This window comes from Vidua macroura, chromosome 4, assembly GCF_024509145.1.
Source record: "Vidua macroura isolate BioBank_ID:100142 chromosome 4, ASM2450914v1, whole genome shotgun sequence".
NCBI lineage: Eukaryota > Metazoa > Chordata > Aves > Passeriformes > Viduidae > Vidua > Vidua macroura.
This window is the reverse complement of record NC_071574.1, coordinates 47,930,362-47,956,646: the sequence shown is the minus strand read 5'-3', so window position 1 is coordinate 47,956,646 and position 26,285 is coordinate 47,930,362. Positions and strand designations below refer to the sequence as shown.

General features: G+C 35.1%; 1 protein-coding gene across 16 annotated transcripts in view; it reads right to left on the bottom strand.

Moving 5' to 3' along the window:
• FRYL (FRY like transcription coactivator) overlaps nt 1–26,285 on the bottom strand; it is a 168,517-nt gene that overhangs the window by 33,025 nt on the left and 109,207 nt on the right. For 13 of the 16 annotated variants that reach the window (XM_053974833.1, XM_053974837.1, XM_053974834.1 and 10 more), the window contains 24 exons: nt 25,777–25,834; nt 24,526–24,617; nt 23,259–23,431; nt 22,668–22,828; nt 22,046–22,156; nt 21,027–21,181; nt 20,693–20,792; nt 19,428–19,596; nt 18,375–18,634; nt 17,086–17,226; nt 15,888–16,056; nt 14,525–14,609; nt 12,932–13,044; nt 10,524–10,674; nt 10,084–10,187; nt 9,345–9,530; nt 7,452–7,656; nt 6,489–6,610; nt 5,829–6,019; nt 5,051–5,145; nt 3,444–4,051; nt 2,758–2,855; nt 1,610–1,780; nt 496–636 (listed from right to left, as the gene is read on the bottom strand). In XM_053974833.1, coding sequence (XP_053830808.1) covers nt 496–636; nt 1,610–1,780; nt 2,758–2,855; nt 3,444–4,051; nt 5,051–5,145; nt 5,829–6,019; nt 6,489–6,610; nt 7,452–7,656; nt 9,345–9,530; nt 10,084–10,187; nt 10,524–10,674; nt 12,932–13,044; nt 14,525–14,609; nt 15,888–16,056; nt 17,086–17,226; nt 18,375–18,634; nt 19,428–19,596; nt 20,693–20,792; nt 21,027–21,181; nt 22,046–22,156; nt 22,668–22,828; nt 23,259–23,431; nt 24,526–24,617; nt 25,777–25,834 — 3,859 coding nt within the window. The remainder of the gene's footprint in view (nt 1–495; nt 637–1,609; nt 1,781–2,757; nt 2,856–3,443; nt 4,052–5,050; nt 5,146–5,828; nt 6,020–6,488; nt 6,611–7,451; nt 7,657–9,344; nt 9,531–10,083; nt 10,188–10,523; nt 10,675–12,931; nt 13,045–14,524; nt 14,610–15,887; nt 16,057–17,085; nt 17,227–18,374; nt 18,635–19,427; nt 19,597–20,692; nt 20,793–21,026; nt 21,182–22,045; nt 22,157–22,667; nt 22,829–23,258; nt 23,432–24,525; nt 24,618–25,776; nt 25,835–26,285) is intronic. The other 3 variants (XM_053974827.1, XM_053974842.1, XM_053974841.1) reach the window with 1 other exon arrangement.

Below are 26,285 nucleotides of genomic sequence, written 5' to 3'. Positions count from 1 at the left end.
TGAAATTTCCTTGGGCAAAACACTGTGGTTCATCTTTTGGGGACTTTCTTTAATAAAAGATGTACTCAATTTTGTTAAAGTGCACCTTAAAGTTCCTCACGGATATATTACTGAGAGTGATTCAAATATTCATTTGAGCATAAAATTTTCTTTTTAAAGCATATACACATAAATAAAATGTTTGTCCAGCTTAGCAGTAAACATTTCCTTGTATTTAAATAGTTGAAGGATCTTCTTCTCTAACTATGTATGACAAGTTGCCTACATCTGTAAATAGATGCACTTTTACCCAGGTAACGTGTTCCACCAGATGCAAATCACATTGGACAAATACAAAAGCATCTACTGCATTAAGTACATAGAAAAACCCCATGGAATCTGACTACAAGCAACTATTTTTATACCTGAAATAAATTCCCCCCAAAATTCATCTGTAATTTTGATACCATTTTGATAATGAGCAGACAGGCTTTTACTGTTCTTTAGAGCACGTACCTGAACATATTTACCAATAACTTTTATGATTTCCAAATTAAACTGCTTCACTGGAGCTGTGGATAGGTCAATATGACTCAGAAGACTGTAAATGATCTGCAGCAAGGACTGTTGCATACTGGATAAGCCTTTCTCTAACAGCTAAAAGAAGGTTTTTAAAATACAAAATTTAATTAGGGCCTTTAATGGTAGCAAAAATTGAAAGCAAACATTAAAATACAGCTAACTTCGACACACATTTATTTTTCTCTTCAAGAAACTTAAATGTACCATTTCCTGGTTTTCAAACTTTTGCTTTAGCACTAAAAAACAGTAATGCAACAGTACAATGGGTTTTGTCCTAATTCATTTTTCCCCTGAATTCTGACGTACAGATTACAAATACAGACTTATTTTTAGCACAGATCAGAAAGCATCTAATAGTAAAACACTTTTCACTAAATAAAAGTGTTCATACTAATTCAAAATCTTAAAACTGTATGAAAAACAATTACCAGCAGCACCTTAAAGAAGGTTGGTAAATGCAGTTTTACAAACAAAAAATGTGCATATAAAGTAATTTGTAAGAATGAACAAATTTTTTTAAATGTCTCCATCAGTTTGAAGTGATACACTTCAAGTACAAGCTCTACAAGCTTTTCATACAAATTACTAACAGCTTTCCTGTATGAGTGGCCAGCAGAATAATATACTGATTTCTATAATTTACATGATATTTTTTTACATTATGCACTACTTACAAATGAACCTTGCAATTAATTTTAAGGTTGTGATAAGGATGTGTACCTGGCTAAAGAAGGTCTCTTAAAATTTGCATTAAGCTTATTTTGCTAAAGGTAAGTGTATATTCATGTAGTACAGAATATAAACACCTACTGCCAAACACCATTTTCACAAAAGGTGATCTGTCATTAGAGGTATTATCATTTCAAGGTATATCTAAAATACTGCACTCCAAAATGGCAGCAGTCCTCCCTTTTCTACATCCTAGAACATTTTAGTAATATTTTCCTGTTAGAGAAGATATGCTTTATTCCCCTTGACATTCAGAATAATAATAAATTAGGAATTGGCAATGAATTGTCAACATGAGATACTTTTAGTAAAAATTTACCTCTGCAAGATAAGTTATGAGGTTAAATGTGGCATCTGAGAAAGAGTCATGCAAGTATCTACACACTACATTAATCCAGTTAGAACAGTCTCTGGAATAACTGTGTGTGCTGTATAAACTCATCATATGAGCCAGATTGGCAAGAGTTGGTGACTTCTCCTCTGCACAAACCTGAAAAGCAAAACCATATTTAATTATATTAGAAATATTTTTTTTTTAAATCCAAGCATTTCTGAATCATTATGCACTTCTCCCAGATTTCACTCCAAGATTTCACTTCAATTATTTTCTAGTAAGTGAAATCAAACCAATCACACATGCATGACCTACAGTTTCTGTTGAATTTTGGTACTGTGGCATCCACGTTCCAAGTTTATCTATTCATAATACATTTGGTATGATCAACCAATATTCCTCACTAGAGTAATACAAGTATTTAAGGGCAGCAGTGATTTCTACACTTGCATCAGGCACATACTCTTTGAGTCGGCCTGTGCACAGCTGCAGTGGTTTAGTGGTTCACACGCCACAGCCTGAGCAGCCAGAGGTGTATGCCTGCACCTCCTGTGCCAGACAGCTCTTTCCTATTCCCCTTTCCACATTCTTCCTTAAAAGAAAGACTCTGTCAGGCCAGTGCAACACCATTCTGGCTGACAACAGCTGGTGTGCACCACGTACTGCTGTAACAGCCACTACGGTTCAGAAACATTTCATGGTGTATTTTACTGTGTACCAGTAATAGAAAGAACATACAACCTTTTCTTCTCTACCAGTAAGAATCACTTCCTTCCCATAAGAAAATTAAGAAGCATGCTTAAAATGTGATTAGGTTGACATTCAAAATCACGAGTAGAAAAATCAGACAAATAAGAAAAAGTAATTGATATAATTTGTAAGAAAATTTGTTCTTGAAATCTAAATTTTACAGAGTAAACTAAATGTGTTTTTTCACTGACAAACTCAGGGGTTGATACAAGGTCCAGCTATATAAATTTGCCTAGATCACATCTTTAAAATATGACCTCTTATAGTTACGTGTATATTACTATTAGAATCACATAGAAGCATTACATAAGAGACCCCAAAAATACAGAAACAATGCTGATATTTATCCTCCTGGATACTTCTCCAAGCATCATGTTACATACCTTTGCTATCCTGTCAGCTGTTTCTTTACAAAACTGAGTTGGGTTATCAAAATGTTGTATCAGATGAGGAAGTAGGCACAAGATATTTAGGGGAAATCCTAAACACATACATAAACAAAGTTATATGAGCCCTTAAGGTATTTAATATTACTTAATTTACTGTTAAGTTAGCCAGTATTTAAAATTCTGACAGCATGACTCATACTTTCACAAAGATATATAAATTATATATACACATACATTTTCCCAAGTATGTATGTATGAACAATGTATGTAGGTATGTCTGTGTTAGGTATAAAATTGCATGATGAAAATAAAATCATCACTGCAGCAATTAAGCAAAACTACCATGAAACTGGATAGTTTTAGGCACTATATCACATTGTTTCTAAAAATGTATAAATAGTGCTAATTGAGCCAGTTAGCACAAGACCATAAAAAAAAATACACAGCTCTTAAAACTCACTTGCAAACGATAGTCAATGCATAAAGTTAACATGCAGTCTTGCTTGTGAGATAATCATAGTCTGTAACGTATTCCCACTACGTAGCAGTGTAATATGGACAACTGCAGAAAGCATTTAATGGAAGTGTTTCTTTAAGGCAAATGCACAATTGCTACTGATTTTTGACTCCACTTAATTTGATGAAAAAATGTATTTTTATCACATATTTACTAAAGATACCTGCTAACTGAGAAGGATCCACCAAAGCATGCCGGGAAATCGTGATAAGTTTACTGAGCAGATGAACTGTCATTTCTTGTGTAGAAGCTGAAGTAAAGCCTTTCAGAAAAAGCTGCTGAAGGCCTGGAAAGTTATTCCATTTCAGTTTATTCTGCACCTCTTCTATCTTTTCCCGACTCTCTGATTTATCCAGAGGCATGTGAATAAGAAGCTTGTTGAGTAGCTTGAGAGCCAGAAGGTATTCATACTCATAATCTGACTCCAGCAACGAAGCTGCAATCCAAAATATGGTGGCCATCAAGTTGACAGGGTCAGTAGTGGGCTGCACATCATACATCCCTCCCTCTCTCAGGGAGGAAAGGCTTCTAGTCCTTGCCAAACTTCCACCATGATTTATCCTTCCATCCATTATATCCAGTGTGTTGCTCCGTCGCCGGTCGCCTCTCCGCTCGCTGATTAAATTCAGTCTCAAGGAATTACTCCTTGTATTGCTGTAGTATCCCAAACAACTGCCACTATTAATGGGACTTGTGCTTAGATTTATCTGTCCAGTGCTTTTCCTATTAGCTGCATACTTGTTTCCCATCACAGAATCATGGTATGAGGTTCTAAAACAAAAATCAGTATTACATATTGCTACATGCAAAATACTTCAATATCAAAGAATTTAGAAAAAGGGTAGAAAGAAAGATGTTACACTGATCACATACACATGCAGTACATACTCTGGTTCAATACCCTAAGAGTATTATAATACATGTAAATACAGGATTTCTGTACTTTTATTGTTATAAAGACAAGATTGCAGCATCCTGTTATCTTTCTACCAAATCTATTTGCTACAATCCAGAATACCATAAAAATTACAGCAAAATTGGAAAAATTAGCCCACAGCATGTAAAAGATTATGTGTAAGTGATGATCCAGCATCCCAACTTATTTAAAGATGTGATAGAAGTAGGGAAATGAATGAATTAATACAATTATTACTATGTATTTGTCTGAGGTATCTGACCTAGGAAACCCAACACTTTCGTATTCTGATACCAAGAAATTGAACATATTCCCAGAAATCTCAGCGTTTTCAAAAACTTTGCAAGGAAGTCAAACAAATACGGATGTCTGTACATTTAGGGATTTTTTTTCAGTTTGATAAAAAGTCATCAAGGGAACCACTCAAACTGTCATGAGACACATTAATGACTCAGACTGTTCACTTACACCTCTTATATAGGGACAACAAACTTGAGGCCTAAGACAGACCAACATTTGAAGAGCCTTTAAATTCAAGAAGTTTAAGAAGAACAGACAATATTTCAGAACTGAGCCATTAGGAACTCCTTGAACACCTTTTTCACAAAATTAAATTGAACCCAAGAGGGTAAATCAGAAAGGCAATAAGATATTCTTTTCAGGAAATCAAGATTATTACAAGTTTTTCTTGAGGCAGAGTGATAAAAACATACCAGAACAAGCAATTTTGCTATATGGATACAACTATTCTGCAAAGACGACAAGAAATTATTTCATTACATTTATAATACAGATTTTTAATAATTTAAATGTACAAAAATGCATAATGAAGATTGACTAATAAAAGAACTTACTGAGAAAGGGCAGAAAGCAGATCATAATGTTTCATGGTTTCAGCCAATGTATCAATAGCAGATTCTAAAGTCAAAAGCAGCTCTATGACGAAACCCTGGGGAAAGCCACAAGCCATTATAAATTATGCAATATGCACAAGGAAGATCACAGAAAATCTACTAAGTAGTAATTTGAAAATATAAAATCAGTATCATTAACTAAATTATTTCATGCTTAAATTAGAACACAATCCTCATAAGACAGCTCAATTTAGCAGTATAGCTTCAAGACAAGAAAAAACTTCAATTTATTTATAAGAATTTACTGAATTAATTCTGGTTTGCCTTGTTTTTAAGGATGGATTGAAGGATGAAGTCATTCAGACTCATTTTACAGTATTAAAAGATTAGATTCACTCTTAAGATGTACAATGACACTAAGTTGAATGATTGTTAACACTTTATCAGGTAAAGTTCTTAACAAAAAAACCCAAAAATAATTTCTTATATGGCTGATCCCAGTATTCTCTTAACAATGAAAGAGGTGGTGTCTACAGGAAAAAAAACATATCAAACTCTCTGAAAGAGCTTATTGCTGTAGAAGAGCATGTGCACAACTTTTCCTCAGTTAATTAGGTGAAATTCAGGAAGTACCACAATTAAAACTGTTTTATATTTTAAATGCTTAAAAATAAAAAACAACTGAATAAAACAGTGCTTTCAAATTTTGTTAATAATGCACACACATCATTTATGCAGACTTAGCTTTCTAATAAAGTGGGGGCAAAATTTCAAATACCTGAGCTTCTTCTCCTGCATCTCCAACAGTTTCTACTAGTCTGGAGAGAACATCAGAAAGTGTAGATGGAGTGAGAGGCTGCTTCAGAGCCCTGAAAATCTGAAAGGACCTCCCAGCATAATGGCGAGAGGAGCACGAAAGAGCAGTTTGCAAAGCAACTTCACTGAGACGATGTTCCAATTGATATCCTCCTATTAAGGCAAATAAATATTCAAGCAACTCTGCTTTATAAAAAAACAAATCCACTTGAATTTACTGAAGAGTAAATTGCGCAAGTCATTCCCAAATTTAAAATATTCTTACATTCTCTACATTTTTCTCAAGAAGCATAAAGCTCAAAAATCTTCACAGGAATATAAATATGTATTCCAAATACTTAAGTCTAGAGATACTTGTAGACAATAAAACATTTATTATTAGAATATTAAATGTTCACAATAAATTAATAAGATGTTTTATCTCATTCCTAAAAGGTTATATTTAAATCTGTCATAATAGAAACATGAACTGAAGTGAGCAATATACAAGAAAACTATTATTTAGAAGCAGTAATTTCCTAGTGATTTTATTGATAATCTATGTGTTTGCATGCATTAAAAAATATTTATTTAGTTTGCAGTCTTGCAGATTCGATCATGTATTGTCTGTTTTCTAACATACCTGAGCTAGACTGTTTAAATATAGATACCACATGCTTTAAAAACACGGTTAACTGTTCAGCACTCTTTATATTAGGGTTCTTGGCTGAAACGTCTTCATGATTCCAAAGTGGGCCTCTTTTCCTAAAAAATATAAAAATAGAGTAAACAGAATATAAAATGCAGCTTTTGTCCTTAATATTATTTAAATGAAATTTAAACCATAAGGCTAATTGCAAAAGAATCTACAATGTACCACATAAAAGAAACCATCTAGTAGTGCAGGCACGAATCAGAAAGAATTTTGACAACTGACCAATATTGTACAATATATAAGAAGTTAAGACAAAGTGAAAAGCAGTGTATCAGTTCCAATGGAAATAAGTGGGTAAGAAGATTGAAGAGATGTTCTCTGGTATAGTTACAATATAATAGTTAGTTCTCTAAGAAAGAACCAGTAAAACTACCACCATTATGCACTTCCTAACTTCATTTCTTCCCATCGATACGCCACACTATTATAAATTTAGGCTGAAGTAAAGCAAAAGTACCAAAGCATGGAGAAACAGGTAGGATTTCAGATTAACACCATCTTGAGACCTTAATATAAACTACCATACAAAGTGCACAAATGCGGATGATTTTACTGGTGTCCTGTGCAAAAAATTCATCATTTTTGAATACTCAGCTGTCTACTACTAGGTAATCCCCTAAACTGCACACAAATCTTGCAGCTCTCTAATCATCTCAATGTATTCCTGCCCTAATTCAGAGTAAAACATGGCAAAATACTTTTAAACAGACAAGTCTTGAAAGGATGGTCAAAATTCTCCAGAAGTGTTGAAAAGTTAGAGCTTTTCATATGTGCATCACATAAAAACATTTACTGGTGATAAAACAGAGACAGAATTAGACAACCTGATGCTAAATAGAGGTTTGCCATTTTTCAAAAAAATCTTGACAAAAATAAAAACTGAAATCTTACCTTGAGGTAATAAATTCTATAAGAGTTTTCACTTTTTCATCCTGCTCTACTGAAATGTCAACCTCATTGAGGATTGTGGTGTGCAGTTGAGAAATGGCAGCACTTGTATTTCCTAAACTGATGCTAGAAGAGGTAGAACTTGAACTAAGCCCTGAGTCTGTCATTGGGGAGGGCTGGTAATCAGGTATAAAATCATGAACACCTGCTGAAATTGAAACAAGATGATTATGCACTTTTACGCTGACAGTTAATATTAAATATATAAAAAGAAAAAATAGCCCTCTAAAAAGATCAATAATTTAGTAAATATAATGAGAATACTTAAAAGAGAATAAATTAATGGATGCAATAATTTCAATGAAATCAACAAGTCTTATATATGCAAATTCTTCACATAACTTATATGAACTTTAATTGAGAACTGCTAGATCCCTTTTTAAAACTCCTGTATTACCCTTGATTTTGTACTAATAGTATCAGAGCTCATCAGCTTCTGAGGAATCTCAACTTAATTAAAAAAATTATAAAGACAATTTCTTACTAATGAGCAGACTTTTTTTGGTAAAACCCAGTCCCAGAGTAACTCACAGTACTTGAAACCAGTGAACACTAAGTATTATCTAGTGAATGGACTCTAAGCAGAACCCCCGTGGCTGCACAAAGTTTCTCTGAAGTCAGTTTAATCTTGCAGCTAGAAGATTTTTCTCTTCCAGATCAAGAACCACGTGGCAATAAAATACAACTGCAGTGACTCCTCACATTGCCCTTCTATCCATCTATGAAGGGCTGAGGGAAACTAAACTACTAAGGAAAACTGGCAGGGCCTTTGACTGTAACACTTGTATTTAAATAAGCTTAAGACTCACTGACCTACCACAGATTTTCCCTACAGAATCACAGAGTTTGGACTGGGGTATTTGAGCTTAGCCAGCTCAAATAAAGTTTAAAATTAGCTTGTTCAACCTTATGCTAGGCATGCATACCTGTAATCCTAATCCCTAGCTGGAAATGTTTGATGTTGACCTCATTCTAGTTTCTATCAAACATCTTTGTTTTTATTGTGTCATGTTCAGAGAGTTTTATCCAAACCCTTAAAGATTAGGAAGGGAATGGTTTGTATATGCCACTGTGTACATGAACCATTAAAGTTCTGCTGAACAGATTCTTATAAAACAATCCTTCCACTATACACAGTGGAATTTAATTCCTCATTGCTACAAAAAACCAAATTCACAAATTAGACAACTACTTTTGCTAAATAATAAAACCATTGCTGATGTGAACAAAAGAGAACAAACAACTGTATGGCAATATGCTGCCACCTACTGAAATAATATGAAATACTAAATTAAAGAAAACCACAAAGAAATATTCCCATAGAAGCTACAATAGAGTCTCACCATCAGAATATTCCCTTCATAAAGAGATACATAGAAAAATTAAGTATACTGTATAATTACAATATGGTAAGGTTAAGGGGAATATTTAAAAGTAGTATCTAAAAAAACTATTCTGATAGCCAATAAAGAATACAATCACAGCTGACAAAACTTGGAAATTTTAACTTGCTATAAACTAGTAAGAGATGTATCTTCTTGGTTTTTATTTTCAAAGGCATCGGGAAAACTGCTGTAATAAAGTTCCAAAACATAGAGCTCCCTCTTTGATTTCCACTACTATTCATCATACAAGTGTGCTCCCTACTTTAATGAATAAGCATAAAGTGCCAATGAGAACTATTAATTTTGACTTCATTAAAATCCAAAGAAATACATTTTAATGCCAAGGCCTCAGGAAAATATTACAAACAACAGGAATCTTAATAATGCCTGTAAGAAGAGATAACTTCTCATGTAATTTTAACAGGCAACATGTAATAAATCAAAACCATACCTGTGAAAGTGTAATCTAAATGGGCAGTTTGCTTGACAGTAAGCACCCTGGACTCATTGAACTCTCTGTTTCTGAGCAGGACAGAAGCAACAGACTGGACATTACTGCCAGAGCCCATCACTATCAGTAGATGCAAAAGTAGTCGTTTACAATGCTCATAGACTTCAGGGTGACCATGGTCAAAACCTAACACAAAAGGAAAACAGCAAGGTTTTATGATATTCCAAGGGCATGTTGAATTACATTATTTGAAAAATAGCAGTATTCAAATTAGTCTGTTATACTTTACCAAGGAACTGATATAGAATTCTCTAAACAATATATTTTTTCAATGTTTCAATATAGAAACAACAGCATATAATTTAACAAACTGTATGTTGATCAGACTAAATATATCTGATAATCCCATGCAAGGTTAAAATACAATGCAATTTTAACTAAGAATTTCATTTGTGCTCTGTATGAAAATCATTACATTTAGAAACAGAAAGGAAAACATTGAATTTTACTGTGTCTTCTACAAGAGGTAAAAGTGACTCCTAAACAAAGTGCCTTAAAACAACTCCAAAAAGTTTTAATTATACTAATTAAGCTGAAAGACATTTAATTGAATTTTTAAAAATACTGTAAATATTATCAAATTAATGGGATTTCAATACAATGGCAAAAATTAATTTAAATATCAAAAAACAGCTAAGAATTCTTCAAGTTACTATAAGTATTTCTGTGAGTTAATTACCTATAAAAATTGCATGAAGCAAAAGATGCAAGTATCCTCCCCATTCCACCTTTACACTGTGGTCAACTATCAAATCAGTCAAAAGAATCACTGCTATATTGCATCTAAAACAAAAAAAAAATAGAAGAATGTCAGAAGAATGTAACAAGAACTTCATGAAGAGCTGAAAAGAGCTTCATATGCTTCTAACGTGTTCTTCAGTCTATAAACATTCACAAAACTGTGTTATAAGGGAAAAGATGAACACTCATAAAAACAGAAACACTTTAATCCTCCAGATTAAAAACTTGAGTAATCTTAAATTGCTAGACCTGTGAGTAAACCCACAGAAAACAAATCTATTATCAACTGCCCTTAAATCTACTATCTTCAAATTACTGTATTTGTGCAACACAAAAGAAAACATAATCAACTGCCATTGGCATTACCAAAACAGCTACCTGTGAAGTGACATGCCCGGAGGAGAAGTTTCAGGCAAGTAATCCACCAGCGGTGACCAGCAACCTCCAGAAGGTGGGAAAGGAAGAGGCTCTCCTTGATTGTGCTCCATCACCTTCAACCGCCAGTTGGAATACAGAGGCATTGAATCACCTAAGCAACAGAAAGTTAAACCAGAAATATATTTACAATGCATATTTCTGTATGTTACAGTCTTCTGAAGAAATGCTTTTAAATTCTTGAAAAGTTGAAATCTACGAGAGGGGAAGGGGAGCCAGCTGTAAACATTAGTAGTTGGACACATTTTTTTAAAAGAAAAAAATGTTATTTCTGTTAATATAAGGATGATTCTACAGAAGTTACACACATAACAGAGTAAGATGTTTTTGAATAGGTTCATAAATCTTGTGATAAAAGGCAAAGTGATCTGATGTAATTTCTTTGAATTTCAAACCTCATGCCAGATAGAGAGTTAATTAAGGCTGGGTCCTAAGATTCAAATGAACTCATCTTGAAGAGCATTTCATTATAAGCTAAGGAAGTATTCCTCAAGAGCACATCTTTATAGGTCTCACAGCAAAACCCCACCAGTACTATCTGCCAGATAATGCCGGCCTGATCCATGGGTAACTTGGAAATCGCCACTATTACAACAGCATAGCCCAATCCCACTGGTTGATTGATAAAAGTTACTGCTCAGAAAGCAGAGAAAGACATTTAGTTTTTTACTTAGCAAGCTTCAAAAGCGCAAGAAAAGCATCAGCTCTTTGGTATGAGAGCACACTGTGTTAACACACTCAAAATATTTTTCTGGCTTAAAAGTTGTTTTGGACTTCAGAACTATCAGTCAAGACAAGAAACAAGGAAACTGCCTGAACAGTTCAATTGTACCAGCTCTGTTTGGAAGGATAGCTGCAGAAGTTTCAGGTGTTCACACTACCAGCTCGTTATCACCTTCTCCACTGGAAGTGACAAACTCCTTACGGGTGGAACATGCGAAATACCATCTAGTTCAGGATACTCACTGCTGCTATCACAAACCTCAAACAAATCCAAAACTGACTGCAGCTGTGATTCTGGATAACCCCTATCCCTGCAGTAATAAACTCTGGCTGACCAGAAGCCACTAACCTGTCACTGACCCAAAGTTTAGCAGATTCTGCCTTAGTATGTCCAGCCCTTACAACAATCTCTATAGAGGACATTAGGTTTCATCTCCTTGAGAGAAGGAGTAAGAACCACACATTCACTCTAATCTTCACAGTGTGCAAAGAATCAGTCATTGAAGATTGCATTAGAAGATCCTAATGGTCTCTTGTTGCTTCAATACAGCATGGGCAGGATAGGTTCCATACTGACATCTAAAGCTCAAATGCAGAAGTTCACCTCCTGTTGTTCAGTCACACAAGAAAATTAAGGAAAAGGCAGTGTTGTACTGTGTGCTGTAACATACCCAAACACCAGTAGTAAAATCAATAAAAATAAAAAAATGAGTGAAACCTAAGTCTGTGGGACCACTTCCACGACTGAAATATATCTGATTATCCCATGCAGGGTGAAGTACAAAGTAATTTAAATTACTAACAACCTGTTAGCTGAAACAAGAGTTTCAGTCAAACAACTCCTCTGACCAAGCATAGAGAACCCACTAATGTAACACATCATTTACTGCCCTCATTTTTGCCTGATTGCATGATCTGTATTGCTTCCCGCAACACTGCTGTGGTGATTTGCATCTTAGGCATTGGCAAAAAAGTGGCCATAGTTAATAAGCCTCTGTTAAGAAAATCTTTCCAAACACATAATGGAGTTTCGGAAGAAATTTTTACCTCTTTCCATACCTCTGCATCTCAGAAAAAAACCCAAATATAGATCACAAAAAATAACCCAAAACACATTTTCAGAACAATCTTGGAAATTAGATGTACATAAAGAGAACCTTTTCTTTTGCTATAGTTTCAAAAAAGTTTAGTACCTTTTTTTGTAAATAACCCAAGGAATGCTATCCTTTAAAAGAACAATTACTTGTAATTTTTTTAAAAAACTTATTTTTCATCACCTTTTTAAAAATCTCATCTTCATCCTGCTCGCCTCTGTTTCTTGTGCCTAACTGTCAAAGGAAATAGAGTAAAACCATTTCATTTAGGAAGATGTTCACAACTCATTCCAGAGGACAACAGAAAGAATAAAGCATATTATCTTCCTTGAATATTTTATTGCAGTCAAATGTATGCTAGACTTCAATAGCATAAGTAATAAGATGGAGGAAGATTTAAAGAACCCTGATTTTTAATAGGCTTAAAACACTGATAATATGCTCATTTCTTTATGTTCCACAACCTTCAGAAGTATTAACTTGTGAAAATTCTGTGTGCTATTCATAGAAATATTTTAAAATAAAGAATATTACTTTTTTCCTCTTCGTATGATCCTCCAGAGCTGCTGCTGTAGCGAGATTCCAGTCTGTGGTGCTGGCGGTTTAAGTTGCTGTTCAACCCGCTGTAGATGTCTAGGTGTGCGTAGCTGTAGGTGCAAATAAAGCAGAATTAATAACTGACACTCCGTGACAAACATTAATCAGGGTCTCTCAGTAAAACTGTATTTCAGTAAAACTCCTTTACAGAAAACAATTCATCTTACAAGGATAATAGACATGATGCCAAAGCACCTCAGCCATGTAAGACATACCTACTTAAGCAACACCAGAGAAGGGGATTCAAAGAGATTATCCACTAAAAATTGTATTTCTGTTCCATCATTTTCACTAACATTTAAGCACATTAAAATATTTGTTACCATTTTACATAAGTTCTTCTCACTCTTGAACAAAATAAGGAAATCCATATGTGACCCCCATAGCAGCCAACTACTTGTCTGTGCCTTGCTAGGCCAAATTCTGAATGACACCTTGCATTCCAGGTTTCTGTGATTTACTATCATACAGCTCACCCCAATTTAATTTAAGTATTGGGGTTGCCTTCACCAATATTTACTATTCTAATTATATTGACATAATTATCCTAGGGAAGGAAAGAAAGTGTCCAACTGGGAAATTATATCGGAACTGTAATTATTAAAGCTCCCAAACAAGTTGTCAGAAACTTATTTGTGAACTTACAACATAGCTGCTACTCTACAGTAACGGCATATGTGCACACTTTTGCTCATGCTAATTACAGTCTCCACTCCCTTTTCACTTGAAGGTTAGCAATCCACATTAACACAAAATGACAGCATGCCCACAGTCAGTTACTGCTGAGCTTCAAGTACACAGCCTGACCAAGTCTATATCAACTGTTTGCTTTCCACCAGCCTCAGTCAGTGTCTGCCAAATTTCTCCAAAAGATTATGTTTAAATAGCTCAAAAATTAGGGAGGGAGAAATCTCTTTTAAAGTTAGCTGTAAGGTATCTTGATACATACCACTCATCCAAATACCCCAGTTAAAGAAAATAAACTAGCAACACATAGGCGCTGTTCATTTCCAGTGAGGTAATAAACCAATCTGCAAGTCATAAAATCACATAATTACTTGGATTGGAAGGGACCTTAAAGATCATCTGGTTCCAACCCCCCTGCCATGGGCAGGAACACCTTCCACTACACCAGGTTGCTTAGAGCCCTATCCAGCCTGGCCTTGAACACTTCCAGAGATGGGGCATCCACGTTTCTGGGCAACGTGTTCCAGTGTCTCACCAACCCCACCTTACAGTACAATTGTTCTCATGTGAACACACACAGTCCAGTGTAATAGTACCTACTTTAGGCACCAATGACAATATAGCTGTAAGCAATACAATGCCTGACCTGGCGTTTAAACTACAATTGAGGCTGCTACTGTTAATCCCAAATAGTATTCCAGTTCTGTTGACATGCATGACATTACATGGAATGTAATCTCTGCAATGAAGACATACCTGGAGCCGCTGAGATAGGAGTATTTAAAGTACCTAGAAGGAATTCCTGTCATTCAACTAATAACTGCTCTTTGAGGAGATACTTACTTCTCTTCAATACTGTCTTTCATATGTTTACTGTCAGGGTTGCCATCTGTGGGAGCCACCATTGTATTGCTGCTAGAAGTGGTACCTGTGAATTATGGACAAGGAAAAAGGTTGGTCAATAAAATGGAAAACTAGCCTTAAGCACTACAAGATCACCCTTATTTACTGGTCCTTGTCCAGAGCCCTAATCAGGTTTATTCTACAGCAATTGGCACAAATACAAACTGAGCTATACAAACTACTTTCACGTGCAATAAAGGACTGTGAGCTGCTACCATAATTTCACTAACCAGAAAAAGAATTATCTATTCCAGGAATCTCTAACTCTTCAAAGTAAATTAAGTAGAAAATTTTTAAGCAGTATCTAGAGACCTATTTCCCCTTTTCCTGTATTAGACACCTCATAGTAATCTGTAAAATGTAGTTGGACCTTATTATCCAGTTAATTCAAACCACAAGAAGATTAAGGATTAAAACCGAATAGCCTGTGGTGACACTTTAAACAATTTTCTTTTAGGAAAAATTTGCAGGCATCACACTGAACTGACAGCCCCAGCTGGAAGCAATTTTGCACCCTACCAACCTTTGCTATTCTAAATTACATTAAGCGCAAGAGCCCCAAAATTTTTAAAATATTTTTTAAACGCTTCCAAGAACAAGTGCCAATGCATTCACCTTGTGATCCAGATACCACCATGTGATAGGTCCAGGCTGCTTCATAGTATTGACAAATTTGCAGCACAAAAGTTAAGGCCTTGCTTAGATACCCTCCCCACAGCCGTGTCTTTTGCAGCTCAATTTGACAGATGGATACTCCACCAAAACAAGACTGCTTTTCCCCAGCATGTTCTTGGATTGAAGCATGAGGTAGACACTTGGTATTTTCAGCACTCTGGGGGGTTTTTGATGATTGATCTATTGCTAATAATTTCTAGATAAATTTTCCTAAGTAAGTGAACTTAAATCCTCTTGAAACAATTCCTATGGATGCAGTATGTAACAGGAACAACTTAGATGGATTTAAAATTATACACATTTTCCCCATGGTTTTACTGACTAGACATAAAAGTCATATAGTGAGGGTAAACAGTGCAAAGTCTCTGAACACAGACTAAGTCTGATGCACATATTAAGACAAACCCATCCCTTGTGAACTTATCAGATGTTCTTCAGGAAGAACTCTGGGTACACCAAAACCTGCAGGTCTTGTAAAACAAACTTTTAACCTTATTTTTAGAAATAGAACCTTGCACTCCTATTGAATATTTCCAAATGCACTCCAGTAGCATTAACTGATTGATAGCAGCATGCTTATAACTAACAATAATAACAGTTCAAATTCCTTAAGTCAGTAAATGCTTACCTGAGGTGACAGAGGGGATTTTGTAACTGGATGTAATGCGGTAATACGGTGGATTGTCCATATGGGTGACTCCTGAACTGACAGGATCCGTAAGCTGAAGTTCACTCACCAGCTCTTCTAGTAGTTGCATTGTTTTGTCTCTACCCAAATAAACAATTACTTTCTTTACCTGCCATAAAAAACACACATATAAATATATATATATATTTTTATAAAAAGATATTTGAATACCACAACTTGTTAGAATCAGTATCTACCTGCACTGCCAGTGACAATACATGAAACTTTAGTTCCAAAAGCAACCAAAGTTGCTTTCCCAGCTAACAATAGCAGGAAGCATGGGAAATATATCACGACAGTAAGAAGCAAATCTTTTGAGTTCCAGTCGTCTGACAGTAAAGTTTGAAAGTATGTCTTCTGAAAATGATTTAAGCAAAAGATTTTCTTACAAAGGTTTTAGCAGCACCTGAGATCAACACTGGAACGAATGTATTCTGATATAACTTCTTTTTGATATTTCACAGTTCTGTTCTATACTATTTCTCTTCCTGCATATTATCATATTTTTCTTCATGCTATCCTGCAGCGCTCTCACATACATTTTTACATAAAATAAAATTGGTTTTGAGGGTGCTTGGGAGGGTTGCTGGGGTTTTTTGGTATAATACTGGTCATGAAAAAATTATGCTCTACAGGGTATAACTAAAGCTTTGTTTTCCTGTATAATCTGTCTGCTTTTTAGGAATATATTAAATTATAGCATGGGAAAATATTGTTCAGTGTGTACTTTTAATAAAATTAATCTAAGTTTAGCTATCAAACTCTTAAGATTTCTTTTTATGACAAAAGAAAATAAAATGCTAAGACATATGTAGAATTTTAGTAACTCTTTTACATTTTTTATTATTTAATCACTAAAAATATCTATGGCCTTCATACAGTCCTACATTCATTCCATGAATGACAAATTGATTTAATTGATTGACAAATAGATTCTGTAATTTTGACATAGATGTCCAAAGTAATGCAAGCAGAACTGAATTTGATTTATTCATAGAATTAGTGGTAATAAAATACAGGGTGGAGATTTTAATACTATAAATCCTACCTCACATTTTTATTTGGTGATCTTTGCTGCTAGACATACTAATATTTAAAATATCAGTAAGCACCAATGAGAGATCTGTCACATACTCACATAAGGCAAAAGGCTGGGTTCACTGTTCACTCCACAAATACTGATCAAGAAGTGCAAAATTATTTTCAGATTCTTTGGCCAGCTGTCTGCCAAAGTAGTCCAGACATTTTCTATTTCTGACCAAGCCACTTCATCACCATACTAGAAAACAAAATAAATGTATGTCCTGAAAACTTCATCAGAGAACATTATCTATACTGATCAAGTGAAACAGGCTCTAGAAAAGAGACATAAATCTTGTAGGAAACTGTTGCCTTTTTAATGTTCCAGAATGATGATTTCACATGTATTTTTAAAAACATACTCTGGAAATAGCTTTTTCTTTTATAGATATAATTATATAAAAATATATCTAAAGATATGTGTACGTACTATATTCTCATTGATATATAATACATTAGACTGAGGAAGCTGGGCCTTCTTAGTCTAGAGAAGACTGAGAGGGGCGTCTCATTAATGCATATTAATATCCCAAAGGCCAAGGGAATGGTGCCAGACTCTTTATGGCAGTGCCCAGGGACAGGACAAGAGCAATGGGCATACACTAACACACAAGAAGTTCCACTCCAACATGGAGAAGAATTTCTTTCCATAGAGGGTGGCAGAGCACTGGAACAGGCTGCTGAGGGAGGTCGTGAAGCCTCCTTCTCTGGAGACCAAAAACCCACCTAGACAAGTTCCTGTGTAACATGCTCCCTTGGCAAGGGGGTTGGTCCTGATGATCTCCTGAGCTCCCTTTCAACTCTAACAATTCTGTAAAATTTAACAGAGACCCAGTCTCCCAGTTGCTGACAATACTGAATAAAACTCCATGGACCACACACTGACAAGAACTTTTAATTGACAGTTCAAAACATGATCTCTCATCAGTGGGATTTCTCCATTGACAGGAGCACTGCATGTGAGCAATACTCCTCTGTTGGAAGTAGCTATGATAGGAAGAAGGAGAGTCAATCATGCTCTGCTATCAAGAAAGGTTCCAGAACTCCACTTTGAGATAATAGGTATACAGGCAGTTAGGTATTCTCTATACAGCTAGACAGCTATATTGCAAAACATTAGTTATATACTGTCACTATACATAGCAATTACTATAACATTAATGTTACATATTACATATTTCTTGGAATACCTCAAAATTATAAGGTATAGTTTGGGTATACAAAGCACCTCCACAAATATGAACGGTAACTCTTAAAAGCTTGGTGACATAGTATCTCTGAACAGTATTTTCCTGCATCCTAAACAGAACAATCCACTGAAACAAGCATGTAAGTAATTAATTTTACCTTTGCAGTCATGTACATCAGATTGTTCAGAACCATAGCTGTAGCCTGTGGTGATCCCCAGCCTTCTCCTCGCAGCCATCGCCTACTGTTCACCATCATTTCTCTGTCTTTCAAAGAATCTTCTTCATCTTCATCTTGCCGACGAATGGTTGGCAAAGGTTTCAAGTCCACCAACTCAATATTGTTCATCCATGGCAGCAGATAATGCAGCATCACCTGTCTCCCAGATGGGTGAGCTGTTTGGATTCTCTGACTTACTTCTGCCATTCAAAAATTAGGTACATATATGAATTCCAAATCAATAATGAGAACTGGCTTGGTGATAACAACAGTCATGAGCCTAGCACACCATACTGATATAAGGGAATGCTGATACAGATGCATTTTTTTTTGTTTAGCTGACTAGTGTAATTTCATAATGATAAAGTCCATGGGGGGTCTTCAGCAGAGCTAACTGAAGACACTGCTGACAAACAGTATGTTGAAAAATCATATTAATATGCATATATATGTGTGTGTGTGTGTGTCAGTGTATGTGTACATATATTCCTCAAATTGAAGGAGGGAACTGAAAAACCTATTGCATAAAAAAAATGCACCAAGTTTGGCAAAAAACTCTTATGATTTGTTCTTCCTTAGATTAGTCATAGTAGGTTTTGTTTTTAAAACTGATGTAAGAGGTTATTACTCTGCAATTGTTTAAAAATGCTATAGAATAATGTATTTAAGCAAACTAGAGTAAATAACACACTAGACAGAACAATGAAAGAACAATTTTTTTAAATTGCAAATTATTTCTATAATGTGATTTTCCATGGTTATTACAAAGTCAGTAAAAGTATTTTTGATGTTCTTTCATCTTGAATATATTTCAAACACAAGTGAACAAAAAACTGTCACTTAGTAGGCTTTCTTGTCTCTATTTGATATGATGATGTTGTTGTCCTGATTTTAATTAATTACATATAAATCAGTTATTAAAAAATAAGAATGACACGTTTTGTACAATGCTTTTGACTTGATGAAGTTTTTTGTTTTGTTTTAAAATCGTACCTGAGAAGATAGCAAGTGTCAGCTCAGGATAAGTCCTTGCTAATTCTTCTGACAGTTGATAATATGACATAGAATACAAATGTGGTAAAGGAGAAGGCTGTCCCAAAACCCCATCCATCCGCTGAACTTCCAGTTTGTGAGCGTAACGGAACATCTTCGGTTCCAAAATCTACAACAGTAATGTTCAGAATTTGAAGCTAATTATAGAGCTACTGTAGAAATTCTTATACAAAAATCATTTCTTAAATTCATATATCTATTCTCATTTAATGTTTCTTATCAGTGCAGATCTCCATACACCTACAGCATTTGCTAACCCTGTGGTAAATTAATAGAAGACTAGCTAAGATACATTCCACTTGATGAGTTTCCAGCAATAAAGTTCCAAAATCTGCTTCCAAAAAATACCATCTTAAATACAAATTTATCTATAATGAAATGTGAAATACTATTTAACATTTGCATTTCCAAACAATACCAATTTTTGCTCATAGATGAGACATAGATTGGAACAACACAATCTTTGATGTGGTAGAGATGCAGCAGGAGGCTAAAGCACTCTGACACTTTAAAAATCAGTTTGGGCTGATCTTAAGACGTTGTGTCCACTTGAGAAGAAAGATGGGGATAATGTAGCAATAAGAGTGTGATTTCAGTGAGGACTTCACTGTTGAATTTAGCTGACCAAAACAACCTTTGAAAAAAATTCCAAGACTTAAGGTCTGAGCTACTATCAGCACAGATTTTTAAACACTAATGCTAAGGAAGCTTACCCCTAAATGATCTCAGAAAGGACTATACAAAAGTAAATTAAATGGGTAACAAGAGTTTCACTGTCATCTTTCCACATGGACAGATGAAAAAATGTTTGGTAATTTTGCAAAGATCAGAAAACTGACTGCTACCCCAGCAGACAGCAAAGGCTCAGGAAGCAATTTGCTTCTCTCTGAAGTGCTTTTGAACATATGGACCTGTATATCACCCTGTTTCAGGGCCAAATCAAGAGAGTCCTGATTTAGGTTGTTTCTTAAAAAAGCAGGTATTATGAAAATACAGATCTTGAGAGCATGGAAACAGGTAGACTTTCAGGAAAGTATATTTGTGCCAGGTAAGAATCTGGTTTAACTATGTACTAAAATAGAGAAGAAAAAAAACAACACTTATTTCATCACTGAAGACAACCAAACAAAACCAGATTTTTTTAAGTGTATAGGACTAGCCTTATTTTAAAAGAAAAAAATAATAATCAGAATTAGCTTACAAACCTGCAATAGTTGCATAGCAACTTCATAGATAGCCCTAGTAGAATCGGCTGCTTTAAATAGTATCAGATTCAGGAGGGTCACTGTATCACACTGGTAATCCCTAGGAAAAAATGGCAAGTATGAAAAAATAAAATTACATTTGGTTTTTTAAGATTTGAATTTATTTAAGTTTAATTTACAAGAATATAATATAATAACATTTTGAGAAGTTTCTCTTGGAACACAGACACACAAACAGTGATGATCTTTTCTCTCTATGGAAGCAAAACCCACAGTTCTACATAAAAGCACACTGAAAATGGAAGTTTTAAAGTTTTGGAAAATGCTGTAGTACCTGTTTTGGAACACACTGGCTATGGCTTTAAAGCAGCCAGCTGCTACCCGCTTGGAACCTGTGTAACACCGGTCAACGGCCCAGTACATGAGGTTACTCTGGTCAGGATTGAGTTCCAAGAGCAGCATGACTGCCTCACAGCCTAGCTGGTGAACCTAGGGAAGAGTAAATATATATTTAAAAATGTAGGAAAAAAAAAAACAACGTACAAAATTGCATAAAATAGGAAAACAACTATTTAAGAAACCTGAAACCTTTGGGAACATGAAATCTGTTCCATCCAAAACCAATGACACCATAGCCTAAAGTGGTAGCAGATCATTCTATCACAGTTTACTGTTCAAATTGCACACATAAATTATTGACACAAATAACTAGAGATCTACTGACTTTTTTTTCCCCTTCAGTTCCAAGGCTAGTTTGAACTATTTACCATTTTTATGTCTTGCACTGAAACACTGCCCTGAAAGCACTAGGTACAAAGAAGCATTTAAACCCATGCAAGAATTCTATACAAGTGATACATGTGCATGGAGACTTTCCCTGGAATCAAAGTAGCCCACAGGAGCTGTATTTTATGTAGTCCTAGCATTATAGGGCAATAGAGGTCCTACCTTTAAAGCTTGCCTTACTGTTCAGATGAAAAGTTTAGTCTTACTAAGTCCAAAGGACCCCAAGAAACTCTACAGTCTCACAAGAGTTCATGCTCAAAATCTCATCTCCTTTAAATTTGTGGAAGACCTGACTTATTACTACAAGTTAACATAGTTGATCAGTTTATAAACAATATACAGTGCTTCACCCCTTGTCTTTTCCTCTTGCATTCTGTTTCTCTGGTCTGATTAGGGACCACCTTCCTCAACAGGGTGAATACACATGAAGGACAGTGCAAAACCCTGCGCTACTAAAACAGCTTAGAGCTTCAGTAGAGCACTTAGGCAAATCTGTCTGCAAACTCACTAAAACATCTGTTTGAGGCACTAATAGTTGCAAAGTGATGTTGACACTACTTGTATTACCTTTTTATCTTGTGAATCCAAAATATTATCCAGCCATTTGTATAAATAGCCATCAGATGAAAGCCCAACATTGTCTGCAACAGGGCCACAACACAGTACAGCAGACATAGCCTTTGGAAAGCAATTGAAAAACACATTTTAATAACTCAGATACAGGAATTGCTGTTATTCAGTCCATTAAGGTATCAGATAACTAAATGCTAACCTGTTGAGAGAAAGACCAAGGGTAATAAAAAATGTTTATTTTATTCAAGAAATTTTTAAATCATATTTTTCTAAACTTTCAAATACAGGGAAGGGTAAATACTAAAATGCTGACATATTGAAGAGTTAGTACACCAGTAACCAGTTTCATTGCTAATGTACATTTAGATAAAAGCCTTTAACTTAAGCAAGTAAGAACTAAAGTCAGGAATTGAACAATCAGTAGTAATTTTAAGAAATTTCAATAGCAAGTGCAATAGTTACAGTATGGGAAAAGCTTAACTTACATAAATACACATGCAAGTAGAAGGAATAAAAAGGTGCTAAAACTTGGATGTGAAAACCACATCTAAAAGCCCAAATGTTAAATCATATTGGCATAACAATCTATTTCCAAAATTCAAAAGTGTTAAAATACCTTTAATGCACAGTATTGGTGTCTGTTTATTCGCATGTTTCTATCACTGTATCTGTCCAGGGGAGTAAACATGATACTAAAAGGACCTGCCCAATGACTGAACAGCATAAATAGACTGTGGCGTAGACTCTGCTGTGGAAAGACACTTCTTCTCTGGTGTACTGTAAGAAAAGCCCACAGTTATACACACTCTGCCTGTAATTCTTTAAGATAAAGCATGTAACACAAACAGAACCACTATGAATACAAAAGGAAAATCCATGTAAAGACCCAGTATTATTTTAACACCCTAATGCCTGGATGTAGGTTTACTGTTGTCCTGTTTAATGCCAGCAGTGTACAAGAATAAGCTATTTATTAGTACACAGAACTCAAATACACAGACAATCAACAAGACTTTGCCAAACAGTACCAAAAACCTCTTAAAACTCATACTGCTAAAGTTATAGTCAAAACTGATGTCACAAATTATTTTAATAAAAGTATTCTAAAGGTTCAGGTAAGAAGTGCCTTTCTGTTTAGTTGGGTCTGTTTTTTTTTTTAATATACTGCATATTAAATACAGTAATCAAAAGTTACATTTTTACATACCTGGAACATTTTGTATGATATTTGCCACTAAGGCACTAAAATGGCATCGGATATCTTTCAATGTATCAGAATCCTTTTCATTTTCTGCTTCTAGGAGTTGTCTCGTGAGATCAACATACTCAAGTAAAGTGTTGTTGAGGGAATGTGTTTCATTATCAAGGCCACCACTTGCACTGAACAAGTAAAATAAATTTAGAAAATCAAAGAGCACAGTAATTACACATAACATTTGAAAATCATCCTTGTTTTATCTTTAAAAAACCCTACACCCTCATCACTGCAAATACTTAATTCAAAGTAATTTCTTCGTCCAGCTTCTACTTCAGCAATAAAATAAAATGCTCCAGTGAAAGCAAGCTAAGAATCAAAACTCATTATTTGAAGTCACTTATCCTTCCACAGAACTAGTTCTTATACTGGGAACAAGTGTTAGAAATATTAATTAAAATCCCCAAACACAAAGTCCCTTCCCCTTGCCCTAGTGAGAATCTTAAAACATAAGGGAAAGAATGGTTTTAATAGTTGGACTCTAAAATATCAGCATGCTGATAGACATTTCAGCAATGCTTCTGAGGCAACATTCTGAAATACACTTGAAGACTGAGAATTTCACACTGGTATATATTGTTAAGGCTGACAAATACATGTCTAAGCATCATTATTGAACAGAGTGGGAGGAGGGGGCTAACCATCTCCTAGTCTACTTGCTCTAACACAATTCCACACGCATAGGGAAAAATTTCCTATGTGTTCCATATGTGTTACTTTTGTAACACATATGCCAAAACTTCTTTCAAAGTGTCCCTACACAAGCAGGGTAAACTGAGGAAAAAATCTCAATAACCAAGTTAACATTCTCCATCCTTCAAAAGTCCAACATTAATGAGCAATAGCCTTCTCTGTATAGGATGTGCTGACTAGCACCAGCACTCCAAGTAAGGCAGAAGTCTCCAAATTATCACAGAATAGTTATGATTTGCACAACTGGTACAATGCTTGAGCACACATAAACAAAAGGGACCATGACATACTGCCTGTTCAAAGTATGGGGAAAAGTAACATTTTAAATAAAATACAGAACACAGTGATATGAACATGGGAGTAAGAGGGATTAGAAAGTCACAAAATTCTGAGTTTTATAAACCCACGTCTATTTATTTAGTAGTATACTGAAACTCACTGATTAGTTTTGCTTGTTATACTGAGTCATAAGTCTATCAGTGACAATTCACAAACATCCACAACTTCTCATGCGTGCTGCCCCTACCTGTGACTAATGACACCAGCATCTGCCAACAGTTCAAATATTCGTACTAGTTGTACTCGTAAAATATCTCGACGCCTGCGCCGTTTCATGTTCTATCCATCAGAGGAAACACAAAATTAAATGAAGCAGAGGAAAAACTAAGTAGAAAACCAGAGTAGAATATAAAAGCATTATTATATCTGTACTACAACTGGCATTTGTTGTCAGGGGCCAATCTTTTAAGATAAGTTACCACAGCTTGTGGGGTCCACAAGCACAGGAAGGACATAGGCATATTGGAGTGGGTCCAGAAGAGGGCTGCAAAAATTATCAGAGGGTTGGAGCACCTCTCTTGTGAAGAGAAGCTGCGAGAGTTAGGGCTGTTCAGGCTGGAGAAGAGAAGGGTCTAGGGAGACCTCACTGTGAACTTTCAATGCTTTAAAGGGGCTTGTAAGAATGATGGGGACAAACGTTTTAGCAGGGCCTGTTGTGATACAACAAGGGGCAATGGTTTTAAACTAAAAGTGGATAGATTAAGACTAGATATAAAAAAGACACTTTTTATGACGAGGGTGGTGAAACTCTGGAACAGGTTGCCCAGAGAGGTGAGAGATGCCCCATCAGTAGAAGCACTCAGGGTCAGGTTGATGGGGCTCTGAGAAACCTGATGCAGCTGAAGATGTTCCTGCTCATTTCAGGGTGGGTGGACTAGGTGACATTTAAAGGTCCCTTACAACCCAAAATATTCTACGATTCTATGATTTGTATGCAAGCCTGACACAACACACAACAGTAAAGTAACATTTTGAAACAGAAGTGCTGTTCCTTTCTATCATTTTCATTAGAGCAGTCAGGTGAGTTTACAACCCTTTTCACTAAAAACCACCACCACCACCACCAAATCCCAGCAAAGCTGGTGGGCAGTAAAACTTGATTCTATGTCATAGCTACCACTAGTTGTGGGAATGTCACTGATGATATAACAAAGCAACAACTGTGTAAAACTATTAAAGAAATTAAAACAAGATGGAAAAGGTTACAGTATTTTTCCATAATTTGAAACAAAATCTCTGATACAGGAATAACCGAGAGCTCAAACATGAAACTCCTCTAATGTAAATTTCACAATCATTTAAAAAAAGGAATATTTCACCTTTTTATCTGTTATATTGACTGTTTTCACATGCACAAATTAAAGAAAATAGCTAACACTTCCTCTTTGTGAAAAGACAGTTAGAACAGTAATGAGTATAATGGAAATTATTTAATTACCTCTGGCCTTCTTTCAAGTGCTTCCTTAATTATAGGATGCAATTCTTCTATTAGTTCCCTGAATTAAAATAATTAAAAGGATAAAAACAAACATTAAATTAACATCTCAACTGAAAGATGTTTCTCAGGAACTAGTGTTACAACAGAAGTTAAAACACCCTCAGGTTTTCCTTCTTTACCTGTAGCTTTTAAAAGCAAAGTTTCCTAGAAAAATATTTTTCTAATTTAAGGCAGATTATTAAATTAATGTCTAAACAATTATTCCTAAATTTACATTCTCCAAGTATTATGGCTTATTTCTATCACAGATAATTTTCATTTATTTTCATATTAAGAGTTTAACAAAGCCACATGGTACAAACAGATATCATTAGAGGGAAAAAGATGCTGGCAGCTTATCATACAATGCCCTTTCAGCTGTTATAATTCATTTAGTTGTTAATATTGATTCTTTAAGTCTGGTAACAACACACTGACAGGACTCAGACCAGTTTCTTTGAAAACTGAAA